This window comes from Lepisma saccharinum, chromosome 5 (genome assembly GCF_977018435.1).
Source record: "Lepisma saccharinum chromosome 5, izLepSacc3.1, whole genome shotgun sequence".
Taxonomy (NCBI): domain Eukaryota; kingdom Metazoa; phylum Arthropoda; class Insecta; order Zygentoma; family Lepismatidae; genus Lepisma; species Lepisma saccharinum.
This window is the reverse complement of record NC_139233.1, coordinates 52,846,105-52,868,387: the sequence shown is the minus strand read 5'-3', so window position 1 is coordinate 52,868,387 and position 22,283 is coordinate 52,846,105. Positions and strand designations below refer to the sequence as shown.

Sequence of the window (22,283 nt, the reverse complement as noted above, 5' to 3'; positions counted from 1 at the left end):
CACAAGATTTTAACTCTGCAAACCACAGAACACACTGTGCCTTTTCTTGGATGGACGCCATCTTAAGTCACATGATCACGTGATTACCAGTGCAAGCGTCACTGAGCAGTGTGGCCAGAACAAAACTTTAAACTTCCACCCTTCTCACCCAAAAAATGTGTATTGTTCAACGTAACAGCTAAAAGTTATAGAGTTTTAGTTTTTTGCAGGACTTTATGGACTCCCTGTATATTTCCATTACCGTGATAACCCTAATTAGTAATTACATAAAGATGCGAATAGAAATGGGGAAATGAAGAAACAAGGACCTCTCCTATAAAATCATGTCGCTATTTACTTATTTTTATATCTTTGATTTAGAATGTATATCCTTAGCACACATCCTCAATACAAGCTTGGGAACAAATAATTCATAATAATAGTAACTGAAATTCGGTATTACAATATTTATAAAATATTCAAAATAGCCATCTATAATGATTACACCAATTAAATACATGAGAGGTTACTGTATAATACTGACATGCAAATGAAATGTAAATTAAATATAATGTATGGAAAACTTAGTTTAAGCTTTTGATTTTGAAGGGGCGATCGCCCCCATATCGCCCTCCCCGTGGATCCGCGCCTGGTAAAAAAGTATGCATAAATAGTTTAATACCAATACAGAAAATTCCCCACAAGCCGCCAATAAACCTCCATCAAACACCAGAACAACGGCAAAGCAAGCTTTGCGCACGCGCGAAGTGGCCAGACTGGTGCAAAACTTCCAAACGTTTTGAATGACTGAATATTGTGGAAAACTGAAGATATATTGGAACTTAACCTAACCCGCAACCCCCCCCCCCCATCCACTTTCACATCTGGTTGGGGGTGCCTTACCTATGGCGCAGTGGTAGCATCGTTGCCTTGTAATCAAGGTGTCCCGGGTTCGATACCCGGTGGAGGCACAATGTGGCTCGGATCCCACTTGAAACTATAGGTCCAGTCCCGATTAGCCTTACTGTGCATAAAGTGGACTTAAACACCAAATCAAACCAAACCAATCAAACATCTGGTTGGGATAGCAATAAACCGTTCTTATGCCTGGCGCAAGGGTCAGCGACCATGAGCGAGAGAAAAGCATGCAAGATTCCTTGCAAATGGATGACCCGCTTTCTTATTTGATCCAACCGTCCATTGTGTCTAAAGCCCGCATCACACAGAACTGGTATTTCCAGTAGATATGGCCTCCCCCATGGCGCAGTGGTAGCGTCATTGCCTTGTAATCAAGGGGTCCCGGGTTCGAGGCACAAGTGGAGGCACAAGTGGTTCGGATCCCACTTTAAACTGTAGGTCCAGTTTCGATTAGCCTTACTGTGCATAAAGTGGACTTAAAACACCAACTCAAACCAAACCAACTCCAGTAGATATGCCCTAGTAGGCGCTGGACTGGCTACCAATTTGCTAGTTTTCGCCTCACACGATACTTATCAGCGTACTTGTCGATAGACTTTTGTTCCCATCATAGGCGCCGACTCCATGGGGCTTAGGGGGGCTCGAGCCCCCCCCCATGTTAAGGATGTGGGGGCAAAGCCCCCCAAAATAATTTTGTTTAAGAGGATCTAATGTAACATTTTTCTTCTCTTATAAAGTTTACTCTGAATTCTGCCACATGAACTTAACTTTAAATACACATTTGAAATGTTCTAGACCATCAACTTTGGGGGGCTGAGACCGCTAAATCATCAACTTTAGGGGGGCTATGACCGGAGACAGCAAAACATTTGATGTATTACTATATACTAAGTATATAATTATTATTTACTATTATACATATATTAATCAGAGACATAATGAATTTAGCCAACGACTTGTTAAAGACTGTTTGGGAATCCCCTAAAAGAAAACAAATTAGGAATATTATTGATGTGAATGAGAAGGCTGGCAATACTGGCTGGCTGCCCTTGTCGGTGGACGTTGAGAGCCTCCAGTATGCAACAGATCTTAAGGAACTATGAAAACCTTCTCAATTTTCTTGAGAAATTTTCTGAAGAAGATTCTACTGACACAGCATTAAAATGTGCTGGATACCTGGAGACAATGCTTCACTTCAAGACATTTTTCTTTCTCTCCCTCTACTGCCATGTGATGGGTCCAATAGAAGAGGTAAACTGTAAGTTTCAGTCTCCACGCATTGGTGCTACAGAAGTGGAATCCATGCTTGGTGATATCGCCAAACAGATGAAAGTGGTACTAACTACCATGCGTGACACAAGGAAGTTTCTTTTGGAAGACAGCACCCTCCAGGAGCCAAATTCATGCTTGATGGTCCTCCGCACTGTGCCAGTGACGACAGCCACAGCCGAAAGGTCATTCAGTGCTATTAGCCGACTAAATACATACTCGTATTTGAGATCTACAATGAGGCAGAAGAGACTAAGCAGCTTAGCGGTACTCCACATACATCAAACTGTGCTTGATAATTTGGACCTGAGACCGCTCGTTAATGAGTTCATAAAAAAATAACCCACTGCGTAGAGTAACTTTTGCTTTATTTTTAAATCATGTTCATATGTTTTTGTTGTGTATGTCACTGTATATCTTAGTGTACATGCTATTTTTTTATTATTAACATAACATAACATAACCCCATAGCTCTACAGCACCTTGGCGGGCCTTGGCTTACCTACCGACTGCTGGTCTCCCTCCCACACTGTTCCTCCGTCACCTGTTATAGCGTGGAGGTCTTAGACCAGTAGTGGGGTGACGGGTGATCAGCCCGACGAACCCCCAGCCGTTGTTGTAGGTCTTCTCGACCGGGTTACGCTCACTCACTCGGAGCTTCCCAATTTCCTCACGATGGTGGGTTGCCACCGGCCCTATACGTAGGCCGAATAAATTCCGACCAGAGCCGGATTCGAACCTACGCCGTCCCGCAGCGAACGATCTCAAGACGAGTGAACGCCTTAACCCGCTCGACTACGGAGGAGGACATTTTTTTATATATATATTATTGCAAAATTAAATTTAAAGAGTAAAATATTGTAGCAAGAACAAAAAAGTAAAACTATTTTCCTGCCATTTGTGTTAGCATTTATGTAAATAATTAAATAAAACTGTTAAATGTTGTAAATATTCGTTATTTGCAACCCATCACATGTCTGTTGCGGACATTAAAACACACCCATGTCCTCGCCGGGACTCGAACCCGAGACCTCTGGATCAAAGCGAGTAGAGTCGACCACCCAACACGCTCGGCTACTGAGGCCGGCATAAAGCTGTTAGGTAGGTCTCTTAATGTAAATACATACTTTTCAATAAAAATGTTAATTGGTATCTAAAAAAACAAATGATCAGACACAGAAGACATAAAGAGACTTTGAAACATTTTCTAAACGTTTTTCATGTTACATTTCATTTGCATGAGGAATATAATAGCTGCTTAGAAACTGCTATACGAAGACGTAATTTTTACTTTTATAAAATGGAGGGAGTGAATCATCCATTCGTTTATTTCAGTGATCAGAGCCAGCCCCAATAATTTTGACAAGTCGGCGCCCCTGGTTCCCATACGAGGGAAGTTGTAATGGCGGACGCGTGAGATGTAAACAATGTATCACTTCACATTTTTAAAAGGCGATAACTATTCAACCGAGAGGAATAACGTTTCGTATAAAACGCTATTAGGTACAAAACAACGGCGCTGCTAAAATACATAGTACTTTACAACGTTTACTGTACACGTATCGAAGAATATTTTAGTTGTTTCAAATGTAAGCACCGTGCACTCAGCATAGATGGTTTAACTCAACGCGCCTTTCATGCTGTATACCAGGCACGTATGCAGGAATCCCTTTCGGGGGGGCGGGGGCTGAACACCATTTTTTAAGGGGTATAGATAAAACCTCACAATTATATGTTTAAGGTCAGTTGTGGCAATTTGGTTCCAAAACCGGGGGGGGGGGGGGGTGCAAGGAAAGTTTACTTTCTCTTGTTAGACAAGGCTTAGGATTAAGAGGCCATAGTATGGAGGCAAGAAAATGGGGAGCAACTATCCCCTAAATCATCACCACTGTTTAAGGCTGTGATTTTAATCAGAACGTGAAATCGGAACATTTTTTACCACTCGACTCTTCATGCTCTGTCGGAAAGGTGCAAAGTACATACTTGAAGTGTGGTTTTGTCGGAAGTGACGTCACCTATTGTAGTACAGTTCGAAAGCACCAAGAACAGAAGCACGCAAGTACGCAGCTCTCAGCACAGATGCTTGGTGACTAGTTCACGTGATATCCACACTCGTTGCTCATTTGTTTTGAATAGCGGAGATAGTATATATGCATTATGCGTTATGGGTTAGCAAGTTGTTGGTTAAAGTTCTTCTAATGTGTGAGAATGTATGTGTACGAACATTTGAAAATGCTATGTGATTTCTGCGAGGGAAGCAACGTGTCCTCAGCTCTATCTACTGATCGTATTTGGCGCTGCAGTCGAAATGCAATTCGAAAGACTTTCACTTCCAGTCCACGACTTGAAGACAGCACTCCAAGACCATACTCGGAGGATGCTCGCTTCAAGTATGGCCTTACACTTTTCGGACACGGCCAGTGTTTCCATTAACTTTGTGTGCCGGAACCATCTTAGTATGTGTGTTCGTCCATTTCTTCTCATCAGGCATCAAAACATCTGTATACAGTGGGATCCATTAGTATTACCTTGCAAATTGTCCATGACTATTTTCATTCATTTTTCTCTTTCATCCTATGTGTTTTTAAGCGATGGACGTTTCTGTATGCTGGTTCAGAAGTTGTCGACAGCTTATTTTGAGTTTTCTTTTAATTCTTGAAGCTTTTATTGGGTCAAATAAATTGCACGAACATGGTGATGGACAATTTGCACGGTACCACTATACCAGGTAACCAAAAGTGTTTTTAAGAAGCTTTTACACATGCACAGGATGGACAATCCACTCGACAACACGAACGAGATTCAAACTGTGTACTGCGAACTGGACACAGACAGTTCTCGAATATTTCTCTCATTCGAGCCTGAACACCACTAATGTGTCTTGTCCTCCCATGTTTGCAGCTCTTTTAAAAGCCGAAACCCACCAAATTGTTCATATTCAGGCCTAAGCACTCGCAAGTGTTCAAAATTGTCTGTCACAGCTTCCGCAATCTTGTCATATATCGGCACGAAACAAAGGAAGTCTTCTAGAATACAGCTGGATCGCGAAACAAATAATGCACAGTGAAAACCCTTCCGTTCCCAACACATCTAATGTTTATTCTACCAATATGATCAAAGGCTTACTCATTTAGGTATCTCCAGTGACGTGCCCAAGGGAGGGTTGGTGGGGTCATAACCCCATTTGACACAGTATTTCTTAAAAAAAGAACCTTAAAGACAGAAAAAGAAGGCAAAATGAGGACTGACCACCAAAAATAGTATGCGTAACCTCTCTCTTTGCCGAAAATCATGGGCACGCCACTCTTTATCTCGGACACATTTTTAAAAATCAACTCGCCAGAAGTTTTTTATCATTTCTTATTAGAGACTGAAGTAAAGCACCTTTAACACGATCAAATGAATCATGAACAAGTCCTTGAATTGAACGCTTAATAGGAAATGATGTCAGAGACAACGCCATTTTTCTCATTGGATCCAAGGTTCGGTCAAAGAATTTTTATTTAGGAATGGTTCTAATTAACGCGTATTTATATCCTCAGTATATTCTAGAACGTAACGCAGATAAACGATTTATAAATATTGACAGTAGTTCGACTCCTCTTATTCAAGAACATTCCCTCTCGCGATTTCCGGAGATTAAAAATTACAACGAATCGCTCTACGTGTGGCGATACACTTGATGTGCACCTTCCAAATGCTGACAAGTCTCTACATAGTGGTCAAGTTTACTGGGACTATACTGAAAGCTCAAGAAACATTTACGTGCAATATTATCAACAACAGGGTTATAGAACATTCTCCGTCTTGCCTTGATAAGTATTTCTCTCCTTAAGTTATCGTCATATTATTCCAGAAGCCAAAATCATAATTTTATCTAATGTAAACAGAAATATTTCCTGAAGGTGTGTGGGGGGGGGGGCCTCGAGCCCCCTGATTCTCACCTTATATACACGCTATTCGCGATTAAAATTACCACCTGAGCGCTAGTGCCGCTTCCAATATGGCCGCTCTAAGTAGGATAGATCTTTGTTTACATTCAGCAGTAGTACAAAAGAGCAGGGTGTTGGCATGATTGGTATGGTAGAAAACGTTTAAATTACGCATTATTTTTAAATATTGCGAATGCGATGTGAATTCCAGGTACTTTAACAAAGGTGAAGCTATACTGAGAACGAAGCATTTAATTATGATAGGCAAAAATAACACCGAAAATGCAGACGAAACTATGTATACGCACTGGTTGTCCAAAGCAGTGCTGTATCATCTGCACGTCATGTAACTGGGGTTCTCGGAAATTATTTGAAAATAAAGGAATTGAAATTGACCTGTACTTGAAAAGGTGGGACAGGAGAAAATTGCGAACATATCGTTGCAGTTCTTTCTCGAAAGAGAAAGGCTGGTTTAATAATAATATTCACGATTTCATGACCAGGCTATACTCACTGAAAAAGGACATCGTACTGAATGAAACAGTAACATTAGCATGTCCACTTTTTTTCTGGTTACATTTGACATTAATTCATTCTCAAACTATTTTCATCTTCCCTCTTAATCGACTTGCACCTGTTCCAAATTTCACACATACGTAACACGGTAACACCGGTAATACATGGACTCATTGGTTAAGACGCTTCATGATTTTTCGGAAAAAAAAAGCTTCATTTATAAAGTACAATTTAAAACTTTACTTTCATGGAAATATATATTTATCTTTCGATAAATAAAGTAAGCAGACTCGTGCATTCTTCGTAATTTCCTTGCCGAATTACAGTGTTATATCCCCCATACCAATCTTCTGTCAATTACGTTTTCCCTGATTTATTAACAAATTTCATTTTGTTGATTCCACGGAGTGGAAATACATGAAAACTTTTAATTTGTTCTGACCCATAAAACTATTTAGAGAAAAAAAAACCTGAACAGTAGACCTTACTTTCTCGCATATTCACCATGCTTTAAAGGACTTCAACTCAACGTATCCTATCATGATCCTACATAGAGTACTTCCTGAAAATCCCGGCAGATGGCATATCGGTTAATTTTAATCGCGAATTAACAATAACAGGGTTATAGAACATTCTTCGTCTTGCCTCTATAATAATTTCTCCTTAAATTATCGTCATATTATTCAAGAAGACAAATACCTAATTTTATCTAGTATAAACTGAAAAAATCCTGGAGGAGGGGGGGGCTGTGCGCACGCCTATGGTAATACTCATGCATCCCACTGTACTCCTGCGAGCCCCGTTCTGCGCCACTGTGCAGTAACATTTAACAAAACGAAACGATCATGTATGCCATTTGTGCCATGGAGGTAGACACGTGTGCTTGGAGTCTTCCTTGTCGCACAACAGTCTTGCTACCTTGTATTCTGACGTCAGATGTACGAGGTTAGATTAGGCCTTTTAGGTTAGGTTCCATTAGCATAAATACAATGAAAAATTATTATTTAGGCTAAGGAAACTAAACGTAGCTAGCCTAACCGAACAACATAGGCATTTAGCCTAAAATTAAAAAAGTTTTATCCTGTGACGTCAGAATGTACCTGTATTGTAATGTAAGTATTGACATGTCCTATATTACCATGTACTGTAATTTGTACACACCGGTAGTCCTTGGACGCAAATAAACTAAACTAAACTAAACTAAACACAAGATTGCTCACATGTTGTGCAATAAGTGAGACCCGTCTGTTTGGGGGGAAGGATATGTAATGTATCTTGCCTTTCTGTTTCCGGAAAGAATGAGGCATCATTGATTTGTGCATTTTAGTGACACCTTGAAATATTAAAGGATTTGTAGGTTTTCGTGTTTCCTTGAGGAAATATTTATGCAGGATGTAACGTAAAGGCTGTTATAATTATTTGTGCTTTTATATCACCTACGTGCTTTCCTCTAGCGTGATATTTAAAACTGAACAATGCCACCAACAATCCAAACGTCCCTTAATGCTGAAAGGGACAAGCGTCTAAGAACTACCGGGGAGAAAAGGTAACATCTGAAGTTTTGTTTGTATTATTTATATCGACGTTGATTTTTTTCAGGGCACATCTTATGTCATGACGAGCAGATTGAGCTATTTGTACTAGTTTTATAAAAATTAAGTGGTTATGCTATTTCGCACATTGTCAATGTCAATGTTGTGTAGGTTAAATTACGCTAACCATAATATTATTACATAAACATTTGGTAACAGTTTCATACATAGGAGACACATTTCTTCAATTTTACACAAGAAACTACTTACGGAAATGAGTTTCGGTACAAGTTTCATAGATCGGAGACACATTAAAATTGGATATTTTGTGTTTCGCATGGTTCGTACTTACCAATTGTGTATTGTGGAACATAGTTCAAGGTGCCATTATGCTTTTTACACGAAAACAATGACAATTTTTCACATACAGTGTGATCTTTTTTATTCCTTTCTTCGCTTCCGTAACACACGTTATGGCGGGCACATTTTTGACTCACGTAGTGGATATGCAGTGTTTCAACCTTCCGCACCGAAAAACACCTACTATCGTGTTCGTCACCGGTGGAAATTATACATTATGCACGGGTAGCTGACGATAGCCACAATAACCACTGACGATAGCCACAATAACCATACACGGATAGCCCCACGAACCATTCACGGATAGCCTCACAAACCATTATGCACGGTAGCTGACCGATAGCCCCACAAACCATTTCCGACAAGGTTAGGTTACGTTAGGCAAGCATAGTAAAAAAAAAGTGGGGGTTGAAACACTGACAGGGACTTACGTCATCAAACATACGCAGGGTCCGGTTGTCGTAGGGCAAGCAATGGCAATTTGGCGTCGGTGAGATATTTCTCTTGAAAAATACATCATTTCCCGGTCAAATATATTCCACGATGGAAGAAAATACCTCGACGAACGTTGTAAACCTTGGAGAAACTCCGGTACCAGTTTCATAGATCGGAGACACATTAAAATTGGATATTTTGTGTTTCGCATCGTTCGTACTTACCAATTGTGTATTGCGGAACATAGTTCAAGGTGCCATTATGCTTTTGGTAACACTTTACTATACCGGAGACGGATTTCTTCAAATTTACAGGAGAAAGTACTTACGCAAACCATTTTATGTAGCGTTGTTGATGTTCGGGAATGTAGTTTTGATCCATTTTAATGCGAATGCATGTGGTTTTCTACGAAAATCTATTTTCAACGTGCTATTGCTGCCATTTGCTTTCTGCTCGAGAGCACAATATGCTCTCGTATTGTCCGTATATGCTAAATTGAACGAAAGGAGTGCTAATGGAACCTATCCTAACTTAGTAGGTATACCTCGTCCCCGTGATGGTTCGTGGGGCTAACGTCAATGGTTTTTGGGGCTACCCGTGGATGGTTTGTTGGAAATAAGGAACAACAGTAAGTACTCGTTAATGGAAGAAATAGACATTATTTTCATTAGAAATTCATTATTTCACCTAAACAAATGTTCCGCAATGCAGAATAGTACGTTAGCAACGTAAAAAATTGCAAAATAAATTATTGATAGGTGTCTCCGGTATAGTAAAGTAGTACCATGCTTTTTACATGAAAACAAACACAATTTTTCACATTCTGAGTGCTTTTTTTTTATTTATTTCTTTGCTTCCGGAACATAAAATATGGCCTGCACATCTTGACTCATGTTGTGGGTATGCAGTGTTTCAACCTTCTGCACCGAAAAATACCTACTATCGTGTTCGTCACGTGTGCAAATTATACATTATGCACAGGTAGCTGACGGATAGCCCCACGAACCATACATGGATAGCCCCACAAACCATTTCAGATAAGGTTAGGTTTGGTTATGTTAGGTAAGATAGTAAAAAAAAAGGGGGGTTGAAACACTGACAAGGGCTTACGTCATCAAACGTACGCAGCATCCAGTTGTCGTAGGGCAAGCAAATGAAAGTGAATGGCAATTTTGCATCTGTGAGATATTTCTCTTGAAAAATACATGATTTCCCAGTCAAATATAGGCTATTACACGATGAAAGAAAATACCTCGTCGAGCATTGTAAACCTTGGAGAAACTCATTTCCGTATGTAGTTTCTTGTGTAAAATTGAAGAAATGTGTCTCCGATCTATGAAACTGTTACCCTGTATTTTTAAGAGCAGCCTTTTGTTTCTACAGAAGGAAACTTTTTCATTGATTTTGTTGGTATACTTTCTGTATTCGGAAAACGCGTGGAACTCGCTATTTATGTCACTTTCCATATTCCTACTTACGTATTGTGCATTGAGAAACATTGCTGAAGGTGACATTTCGCTTTTTTCACGGAAATAATCTATTTTTGATGTATGAAGTAAGTTTTGTTTGTTTCTTTTTCCTTCAGTAACACGCTAAATGGCGATCACAGTTTCACTACCGTTGTTTTTCCACCCCACAAACCATTGCCGCATAGCCCCACGAACCATTTCTGGTAAGGTTAGGTTGGGTCATGTTTAGGTTAGAATAGTTAAAAATTTGTTTAAAAAAATGTGTAGCCCCACACTCCATTCTCACATAGCCCCACAAACCATTTGCGGAAACGTACCTTCTTCAGTTACAAAAACATGTGTTTGGAAACATTGTCCGGGATTTCGTCATCACACACATTCAACATCCGGCTGGAAGGAAATGGATGCAACAGCTTTCGTGCATCGGTCACACATTTATATCGAAAAATACATGATTTACCGGCAAAATTCAATGAATGATGCGAGAAAAGGCCGACTACGGAAATCACTAGGCAGATACGGAACTTGCTATAGGCCTACGGCATTTCCGTCGGGAATGGAAGTGGCTAGCACCCTCAAACCGTTTGGACGAAAAGTAACAGCTTCAAAATGATGGACAATTAATAGGATCTGTCCTGAAAAGGTGTGCAAAAAGTCCATGACCAGAAGCTAACTCATAAAACAATTGTATAAATTCAAGCGATTTACACTATGGAGTATATTTGTATTACATTTTGTGTAGTTCTGCACTACGTTTTGCATATTCAAGCACTTGAAACTTTTAATAATGCTGCTGTAAAGATTTTAGACTTTCATGGAAGATTGTGACGGATTTCACTACTCTAAATTGGTTATTGACTAACCTGTGGTAACAAACTGGGCAAGGTTATTAGAACCGGTGACCAAAGACTGAGTTTTTCTTACAAGTACGTTTCGAGCTAGTGTGTGTGTATTTTCCTTTCTGAACCAAAATTTAGGAAAATTTTAAAGCTTCAGCGTTGTTTGGTTTTGTGATTAAGGCTTGTGCTGTGAAAGATGTGTTGTATGTCTGATGTCAAGTATAGTATAGAATAGACTAGGAATTGGGTATTCGTGTTTAATGTAGACATCTCATTACAAAACCTTTACATGCATCGTTGACTGACTATCGTGTAAAATTACACTAGTTGCCCTTCTTCCTTCTATATTGATTAAATACCATCCTCTAAGAAGTCTCAAGGCAGGCAGGTTGAGTTTGATCGCACAAAGGAAAGGTAGAAACTACATTTTGTGTGTGTGTGTGGAGTTTAAATTCATGTAGAATGAAATTTAAGTTTAGTTGGAAAATAAATCTTCCTTGTATCGTACAAATGAGTTTTGCCTGCACATGTGAATAGTTATTGCTTTTTAAGGAAAGCCTAGACATATTTACATATTTTGGAATAGTAAATGATTTTTAATGTCAGATGGACAGAAGACAATGTGCAAGATAAACTTGTGATGAATCAAATGAAAACAACATGCATATGGTAAACGTGAAAATTCTTACAGTTTAACATTATGTGGGCATGTCCTTCCTCTGTATTTGCAATACGATGAATTTTCATTGTAACTCAATGGTACAACATTTCTTCTGTGGTAAATGTACTGCGTTACAGACAGTTTGTAATTTTAGTGCAAGGGAATGATAGTTTGTAATTTTAGTGCAAGGGAATGATATTCTGGTATTAGGCCTTTTATTGTTAACCTTATTGCATATCACATGGATTGCAATTATTAAACTCCAATGTGAATAAAAAATCCATAATCAATTACAATAATGAAGTATTAAGTAAGATTTTTAGTGTAATAAATAAGAAATTAAAAATGTTGTTTCTTGTCTTGAAAAGCAATCAGAAAATCATGTATATTGAATAAATATATAAGAGATTAGAACATTTTCTAGGTATTTCCTTTGTACAATCCAAGACAAGATGCAACAAATTTAATTAACACTTTTTATTTTATTTATTACACTCCAATGAAAAAGGTCGATTCACTCTTTAAGTATCGAACTTAAACATTGATATGCGGATTCATCGATAATTATCATTGTTCGAGTACGTTGTCTTCCCTTCCAGATGGTTCTGCTTGTACTGGCATAGTATAGTCTGTGGTTTATAAGGCCTTAGAAAAGTGTTCGCAGAAGTCAATTCGCGATTAAAATTAACTGATATGCCATCTGGTGGAATTTTCAGGAAGTACTCTAAGTAGGATACGTTGTGTTGAAGTCGTTTAAAGCATGGGGAATATGCAAGAGAGTAAGGTCTAGTGTTCAGGTGTTTTTTTTTTGTTTTTTGCTGTAAATCGTTTTATGGGTCAGAACAAATTAAAAGTTTTCATGTGTTTCCACCCCGTGGAATCAACAAAATGAAATTTGTTAATAAATCAGGGAAAACGTAATTGACAGAAGATTAGTATGGGGGATATAACACTGTAATTCGGCAAGGAAATTACGAAGAATGCACGAGTCTGCTTACTTTATTTTTCGAGAGATAAATATATATTACCATGAAAGTAAAGTTTTAAATTGTACTTTATAAATAAAGCTTTTTTTCGAAAAATCATGAATCGTCTTAGCCAATGCGTCCATGTATTACCGGTATTACGTATGTATGAAAGTTGGAACAGGTGCAAGTCGATTAGGAGAGAAGATGAAAATAGTTTGAGAATGAATTAATGTCAAATGTAACCAGAAAAAAAGTGGACATGCTAATGTTACTGTTTCATTCAGTACGATGTCCTTTTTCAGTGAGTATAGCTTGGTCATGAAATCGTGAATATTATTATTAAACCAGCCTTTCTCTTACGAGAAAGAACTGCAACGATATGTTCGCAATTTTCTCCTGTCCCAGCTTTTCAAGTAGGCAATTTTGATTCCTTTATTTTCACATAATTTCCGAGACCCCAGTTACAACATGACGTGCAGATGATAGCCCTACAGCACTGCTTTGGGCAACCATTGCATTTTCGGTGTTATTTTTGCCTATCATAATTAAATGCTTCGTTCTCAGTATAGCTTCACCTTTGTTAAAGTACCTGGAATTCACATCGCATTCGCAATATTTAAAAATAATGCGTAATTTAAACGTTTTCTACCATACCAATCATGACAACACCCTGCTATTTTGTACTACTGCTGAATGTAAACAAAGATTTATCCTACTTAGAGTGGCCATATTGGAAGCGACACTAGCGCTCAGGTGGTAATTTTAATCGCGAATAGAGAATATGCTCGCTGTCCCATCCTGTAATAGGTAATCTTTTGTATGGAGATTGGGTCAATCCCTGTTTACCTCGTGATGATGAGACTATGGCAGGAGGTGAATTTATCCATGAAACAAATTTCCAAATCTATGCTCTAGTGTTGAACTATGCAGATAGGAAACCATGCCAAAAACTGAACACACGAAATCGACTACACAAATGATCATTTCCTGATGTAATATGTTTTCTGTATAAGCAATAAACCTTTGAGACACTACAGGCCTGAATCTGGAATACTGAAAAAGGGTGGTGAGGGCAAAAGACTGATCCTATATTTTGGGGAGATGCATCTATTTAAGTGAGCAAGTAGTTCGAAAAACAGGTCATGTAAATTTATTTATTTCAGAGTAAGAAAAATAATTATAATCGCAAATTAAAAATGATTATATCCTGATAAATTACAAGTAAATTTGTGCATTGTGTGTAATACAAATCTCAGTTATATGTTAGTGCAAAAATGTTTGAGTTCAACCAGTGCGAAGTACGAACCTAGTTGATTGAACATGTTGATTATATAGATGTCAACCATATTACTATTAATATTCCTTTATTTTACACAAAAAGAAAGATGGTGATTTTTATGTCCATATTTTTGTGCATACATTGTCGGAAATTGTGTAGGTCACGTGTTTACTTTCTAGCCATAATAAAGGATATTCAGTTCAATCTTCAATAATATATCCCTATTATGTTCCAGTTGTATAGCTTTATGGTAAGCGTTACATCAAATAAATATAATGTCCAACAATGAAGTGTTACAACTTCATTAAATTTTAATATCCTATTTCACAAATATATTGTGGATAATTTTGTACATTTTTACTCAATATAAACAATGGCTATTATATTATCCCTTTGTAGAATATATCTATCAAAAACAGCAAAATCTTTTTCATTATTGCAAGGTAGTTAATGAACTATATAAAGATGTGTACCTCAAGAAAGCATTTAAGGTGTATGGAATTTTAACAAGGAAAATCTGTAGACAAGGTATTAAAGTGATAATTTACTATTTAAAGAATAATGATTCATACCTTTGCACAATCATTCATTGCATTTCGTGTAACCCTTTTTGCTTTATTTTCATTAATGCTCCGTCTGCATGGAAGAGTAACAAAGCGAAATATTTTTATCCTAACCTGTTCAAAATGTAACAAGTACAAGAGGATAATTTTTATTCATTAAATTATATTTAAAGTTGTCATCTACTCAATGGATTAATAGGTGGTGGAGGTGCATAGTGGTTCGGATCCCACTTTAAACTGTAGATCCAGTCCTAATTAGGCTATTTCTGCATAAAGTGAAGTTAAAACAACAAAAAATGCAATAATCCTCTATGGATTAATTACTGCTCAAATTCGAAATTTTATCCAAGTTTAGATTACAGTGTGATTATATTTTCATTATACATAGCCTACATATATTTTACCTGACAAAATTTTGATGCACATCTATGTAAGTTAGAAGTAAATTATCGTTGTTAGGAATTAATGAAATATCTCGATCACACTGCATGAGGAAGAGTGCACAAGATAGACTATTAGGTAGTCTTGTTTTCATTATCTTCAATTTGAAAAAAGCTCTTTCGCAGCTTATTTGTGTTGAGTGGAATTGTAAGGAGATTGTTATAAACTTTCTAGAAATCAGGGCGTGCATTACAAGGAATACACAATGTAGTCACGAATAACACTGTATGCACACCTGATGCAGCTGTTGCATCTTTTACTTGCACACTTCCTCTCGCAGAAGGGGCGAGGTGAATTGAAAACCCTCTTTCTTTCTCTCTTAGGAGAAGAAGAGAAAGAGAGAAAGCGGGGGGGGGGGGGTTGGTGGACATCCCCCTGGCCCCTCACACAGAGAGAGAGTGAGAGAGGGATGCTTCCCCCTTCTTCCTTTTCTTTCTTTCTTGCCCCCTCCTCTTCTTCCCTTTCTTCTTTCCTCCCTTTCCACGTCCATCCATTTCCTACTTTTCTTTCTTTCTCATCCCCCCTCTCTCTCTCTCCTCTATTCTTCTCTTTGTTCCATTTTCCTCCTCTTTTCTCCTCTAGTGAGAAAGAAAGAGGGAGTGAGAAAGAGTTAAAGAATCTCTCTCTCTCTCTCTCTCTCTCTCTCTCTCTCTCTCTCTCTCTCTCTCTCTCTCTCTTTTTTGTCAGTGTTTAGGACCAGTTCTCAAATTTTCTTCAAAGCCTGAGAAGTAGCACTGCTCCTTGCATCTTTCAATTGGCTAAATTTCGGAAATTTTCTCGCTGTACAATTGGTTCTTTTCTTCCTGGTTATTACTAATCCTTTGAAGTAATTTTTTTCTATTCTCTGTGCCAGGCTGCTCAGTCCTACTTTCTTGTTTGTAAGTCCAGGGTTGGCTCAAGATAAAATTTTCACCCAGTCAAAGTAGATTTTTGCCCCACCCCCTTACTTTCTACCTTTTCCCAATAAGAAACATGACCATATTATATATTTGGAGGCACATAGTGATCCAGATTTCACTTTGAACTATAGGTTCAGTGATGATTAACTTTTCTGTGCATAAAGCAGACTTAAAAATTAATTCAAACAAACAGCCATGATTATGTAATCAAAAATAAGATTTGGCACTAAAGAAAGGGGGACGTTCTTGTTTGGCAACCCCCCTCCACGAGGGTGTCACCTTGGTCGGTCGCGCCAGGAGGTTACTGAAAAGAAAAGGTTTATTCGCCACTGCTAAATCTGTGATGGATTGTGAACAGCAATAAAAGAAAAAGGCACCGACTATTTGATGTGGATTTAGTCCACTGCAATCATGCTCACGCACAATTCATCTGCACAAATGAGAAAAGCACTACCAGAATGGATAATATTCAATTTGACATCATAATACACTGCAGTTTGGGAGGAAACAGTATGAAGTTGGGCAATCAGGTTCACACATGTTAAGTGTATGAGGAGCCTTCTTACAGCGAGAAATTTGTCATATTTTATACGTACACATTCCTCATATAATCATACTACCTTGAACCACTTCAGCAAAGATCATATGCACAATGCTTACCCGGCATGTTTTCAATGTAGGATCTGATCTGTCTGCCCGAAATATGATGGTGGAGTATGATTTTGCACAATGAATTTGGGGGGGGGGGAAGTTGTTTGCTGAATATCGTCCATTCACACCATATTAAGGTCACTAATGCTAGACCAGTGCCGTCACCTGTTAGCATCAGATACTTATGATAATTCTGTTATTACGTAAACTTGAACATAATGTACCTACGTGCAGTGAAACTCTTGCTTTCCAATAAATTTCCTGTTTTTTCATAAGTCATGAATGCAACACATAATATGCAATTCCCATGTGCCGAAATATCACATGTAGTTGGCGTGATAAATAATACTGCATAAAATAATTTGTTACTTGCCATAATGCACCTCCACAAGCTAAATACAATGTAAAACAGTAATGTGAAACACAGTCTTCATAAATCATGCCAAAATGTCCACTTCATCATGAGAGTACCGAGAACCATCAGCACATACCAAAAATTCTGAGTACCAAAGAAAATGTTGAGAGTTTAAATATCTAAAGTCTACCATGATACATCCACCCACTGTACATTTAAAAGAAATTTCATCTGTTTTCTATGGATGTAGGTTCTGTCTCCCTTCAATAGTAAATATTTGTTCATGTATTCTGTTGAGCGTGTAATGGGCCAATCTTCGTAACACTGTTAATAAGACTATTATGTAATGTCCCAAAGTTCTACATCCCCCTTCTCAGTCCCATTGAGAACTTGCAGGATAAACTTCAACAAGAACTGGAGAAAGTCGCTTCTTCTCAAAAGAATGCCTCAAGGATAGACTTTGAGAGAAATCCTTGTCTTAATAATTCTGCAAGCATGTGTACATACGTACTTACATATGTGGGTGAAGTTCACATTATGTTGTAATGGCTGTATTTTGTATTTCAGATCAGAATTGGTATGCAGAGTGAAATACTGCAATACTCTTCCAGATATTCCATTTGATCCAAAATTTATAACTTATCCTTTTGATCCAAGCAGGTATGTTTACATGTTTATTTGTAATAATACTTAAACATTGTTATTTTACAGAAAAAAAATCTTGTCACTGTCCTTGAGTACCTTTAAATGTAATTGTACAGGGCTATTCTAAATGATCTTCCCGATTTCAAAGTTTAATATCTCACATTTATTTAGTCACAATGACGCAAATTATTTTAAATGAAAGAAAAACTCAAAAAGTTTTTTTTAAATACATACGTGTTATGTTCCACGTCAAAGGTGCTCAATATGAGTGCCTTTTGTAATTCGGCACACATCAAGCCGATAGTCAAATTCTTGCCACTCTCTTCCCAACATCTCCGAGTCAATGGACGCAACTGCTTCTTGGATGCGTACTCGAAGTTCAGGTATGTTGTTAGGTAGGGGAGGCTCATACACTTGGTTTTTAACATAACCCCACCAAAAAAAAAGTCACACGGGGTGATATCTGGCGAACGAAGGGGCCAAGGAAGCAGAACCTGATCCTCACGACTAGCTCGTCCTATCCATTGATTTGGTAACCTTCTGTTGAGTTCCCTCCTGACATCCCGGTGCCAATGTGGGGGCAATGTTCAATTCTCTGCTTGCACGAACCGTTGATTTTTTGGGGCTTCTGACGAAAGCCGCATGCACCCGATCAACTGTTTCATCACTAACTCCTGGCCGGCCTGTTGATTTCCTCTTGCAGATACACCCACTTTCTTTAAATTGTCTATACCACTTGCGAATTGAGTGACCGCTTGGTGGATCTAACCCGAACTTCATCCTAAAACTTCGTTGGACACAAATAACTGACTGTTGTACATGAAATTCCAGGACACAAAATGCTCTCCTGTCTTCGTTTCCAGCCATCTTGATTTACTGTCGCCCTAGCGGCAGAATGCGTAACTAAACATCAGCTTTGCCAGACACTAAAACTTTTTGAGTTTTTCTTTCATTTCAAATAATTTGCATGTCATTGTGACTAAATAAACGTGAGATATTAAACTTTGAAATCTGGAAGATCATTTAGAATAGCCCTGTATTTTGTAAGTTGTGTGCCAACCCAGCCAGAGGCAGGAAACTGCAATGGATGATGATGATGAAGTTGTGTGCATTTCCATTATTTTTTTTTACAATGGCCTTTTCATACTGAAAAATTTATTTGTAATTTCACAAGTTCCAGAATAGCTATGTACAAGGGTCATTCGGAACGTAACTTCTGTGTGGGTATAAATGAAACGCCAGGACATTGTGGGAGTTTTTATGATATACAACCGAAACAGACAACTCTAAGCTATTTTTCTACATAAGCACAGTTTCTGTTGAAACACTTGCCATATCGGCAAACAAGGTTTACAATACCCATGTCAAAGAAATCTGCCGCCTGTGCATTCAGCCATGCAGTAACACTGTCCTTGAGCTCCTGGTCATTGTTGAAGTGCTTTGCCCCTAGCCACGTGTTCATTGTGGAAAGAGGTGATAATTGCTAGGGGCTAAATCTGGGCTGTAAGGAGGGTGGTCAAACAATTTTGACTGAAAATGTTGGAGAAGGTCCTTGGTTCGAACATCAGTATGCGGGCAAGCGTTATCATGCATGAGAACAATGCCAGAACTCAACATGCCATGTCGCCTGTTTTGAATTGTTCATCACAATTTCTTCAAGCTTTCTCAATACACTTGGGCATTGATTTTTGTGCCTCTTTCCAAGAACTCCACCAACAGTATCCAGTATTCAGCATGGCGGAATGCACAGACTGCAGATTTCTTTGACATGGGTATTGTAAACCTTGTTCGCCGATATGATAAGTGTCTCAACAGAAACGGTGCTTATGGGGTGTAAGGGGTACCTTCCACGTAGGCACCCAAAAGTCAACCTCACTTCCACATAGTGCACTCTGGACTAAAGACTAACGAGGCCCTGGCGACTGGCACTATGGCCAGTATAATTTTGTGTGTGTTGTCATGTTTTTTGTCTTTGTGTGTGCTGAGTGCCCGTTTACAGCCTCAGCTTTTAACAGAAGTCAGAACATTTTAAGATTTTTAATGCCACGTTAGAGTTGTTATATGTAATGGTAAGGGGCTGGCCCCCGTATAATGTGAAGGGAGCAAAATAGCCTAAGTGCTGACGCTCCCAAAATTTTAAATTCAAATTCAAAGAAACTGTGCTTATGTAGAAAAATTGCTTAGAGTTGTTTATTTCAGTTGTACATAATATAAACTCCCACAATGTCCTGGTGCTTCTTTTATACCGAAACGGAAGTTACTTTCCGAATGACCCTCGTAATAAATTAGTCATCTCTTATTTTTCATGTTACTTATCATTTAAAAATGTGATTCTGAATAACACTTTTTTTTGTCATAACTTTCTAATTATCTGCTAGAACATGCATGTACAGCCTGGAAGAGGTCAGAAACCCTCAATCATGTTCCAAAATGGAGACAAAGGACAATAGCTTGGGGCTATGTTTTCAGTATTGCCATATGTTTGTGCCTCAGAGCCATAAATCACTGCTGAAAACAGTTGGAAAAAATTTCTGCAGAATCGACGAAAATAAGACACTGACATTGGTGGGTCAAGTGGTGGATACATTGGATAAGAAGAGCTGTCCCAATGGCGTATGTTAACGTCGTCACCTTGTAATGAAGGGTTTGATACCCAGTGGAGGTCCATAGTAGTTCAGATCCCACTTTAAACTGTGGGCCTAGTCTCAATTAGCCTTTATGTTCATAAAGAGGACATAGAAGGAAGATTGGGAGGAAGATAAATATTGTTCCTTGATATCCAGAACTGTAGTACACCTTCTTTTTGTGTAAGTACAAGAGAAAATCTGTAAATAGTCCACAATTAGTTCTGGTATAGCTGATAATGGTAGTGGTTTTTGAAGAGTGACGGTATATGACAATACATCCTGACTTGATAGAAGGCTAGATAGCAGATGTTAAATATTCTATGCAGTTTCATTGCTCATAATTGAAAATGGTGAGTGTTCTCAAGGATTGTACAGCCAAAGTTGGCACAAATGACTTTCTGCAAAAGATATTTGTGAAGAAATGCTTTTTGCTCAGGGTGAGAAATATTTATTACAAAAGCAGAATACAATTGAGTTGATAGGGCACTTGGAAGTTACTGATGGTAACCAGCCTGATCATCGTGTTGAGAACGCGACAGAAGTAATGAATGAACAGAGAGTTGAGATGATTCAGACAGACAAACGGATGACAGTAGACAAGTGTGCCAACCACAGATGAATATTCTTAAGTGTTAGCGAACGGCATAATGCTTCACCATTGACATTTCTGGAGGAAAAAAACAACAAAGAAACATGTTTCCTGCAGATGCCAAGATGGCAGAGCTTGAGAATGGAGAATGAGATTGAGATGTAAATTATATTGAGACAGCCATGTTGGAGCTGTCAGGGCACTGGTAAAGTGATAGCATAAAAAATGTATTGATATCATTGGGGATTATGTTGAAAAATAAGTGGATATTTGTGTCTAATAATAAATGGTTTTCAAGTATGTATATTTCAAAGTAATTTAGAAGCCTTGGTGACCTGTTTAATGGTCTCTCCTTCTCACACATACATACACATGGCAACGATAATTCTGTCAGCTTTTAATCAAGGGGTTTCAGGTTAAATCCCTCGTGGAGTTCCACTATGTGCCTCCACCAGGTATTGAACCTGGGATCCCTTGATTGCAGGGTGATGACGTTATCGATATGCCATTGGGAAAGCAGAGCCTACCAATTAGGCTGCCTCATTCTTAGTATATACTTTTGTGGATTACAAATACCCTAATCCATAAAAATGATTTTTAAGTATCGTATTTGCCGGCGTATAAGACACTATCTTTTCGTACACATTTTTGAGGAAAAATCTTTATCACTGAATTTATAATTAATTTGTATTTCAAATATAAAGTAATATGTAGTTCTACTTTCAACAAATAACTTACCTAATGTAACTAGGAAAGAATACACTTTAATCTTCTTCGCCACACACCGCAAGAAAATCATCTAACTCAGAACAGAGAAAATTTCCAGAAGGTAATCAAAAGCTGAGTATCTGCATGTAAGACACACCCTGTTTTTCAGACCTATTTGTAAAGGGAAAAGTGGGTCTCATATGCATGCAAATACAGTATATTGTAGTTAAATCAACCATTAATGAATTATTGTTTTTCATGATAGGTTTATTCAGTATAATCCAACTTCGTTGGAACGTAATTACAAGTATGAAGTGTTGACAGAGCACGATCTTGGTGTGACAATAGATCTTATTAATCCGGACACATATGCTGCAGATCCACTGGCTCAGCTTGATCCTGCAGATGAGAAGCTGCTTGAAGAAGATATCCTTACACCACAGGATTCTAAACGGTGAGTTGCACTTACAGCACAAATTCTGTGGGGTTCGATAATGCATGATTTCTGTAGCATTTATTCATAATAAGAGCTATATAGGTTTCCACCAAGGTATTAAAGTTAGGATCCATTTGACATTCATGATTTAGTTTTTAGGAGTAAAATCTTGTTGTTTTTTCCACACTGTCTTGTATTTTTTCATGTTTCAT

The 22,283-nt window shown here is 38.2% G+C and overlaps 1 protein-coding gene across 2 annotated transcripts in view; it reads left to right on the top strand.

Annotated features, from left to right (window-relative positions):
• The first annotated feature begins 7,890 nt into the window (after nucleotides 1-7,890).
• atms (RNA polymerase II-associated factor 1-like protein antimeros) overlaps nucleotides 7,891-22,283 on the top strand; it is a 38,004-nt gene continuing 23,611 nt past the window's right edge. Inside the window, exons 1-3 of one of the 2 annotated variants that reach the window (XM_083122554.1) lie at nucleotides 7,891-8,160; nucleotides 17,634-17,726; nucleotides 21,901-22,089. In XM_083122554.1, the coding sequence (XP_082978680.1) occupies nucleotides 8,090-8,160; nucleotides 17,634-17,726; nucleotides 21,901-22,089 (353 nt within the window). In that variant the 5' untranslated portion in view covers nucleotides 7,891-8,089. The remainder of the gene's footprint in view (nucleotides 8,161-17,633; nucleotides 17,727-21,900; nucleotides 22,090-22,283) is intronic. The other variant, XM_083122553.1, reaches the window with a different exon arrangement.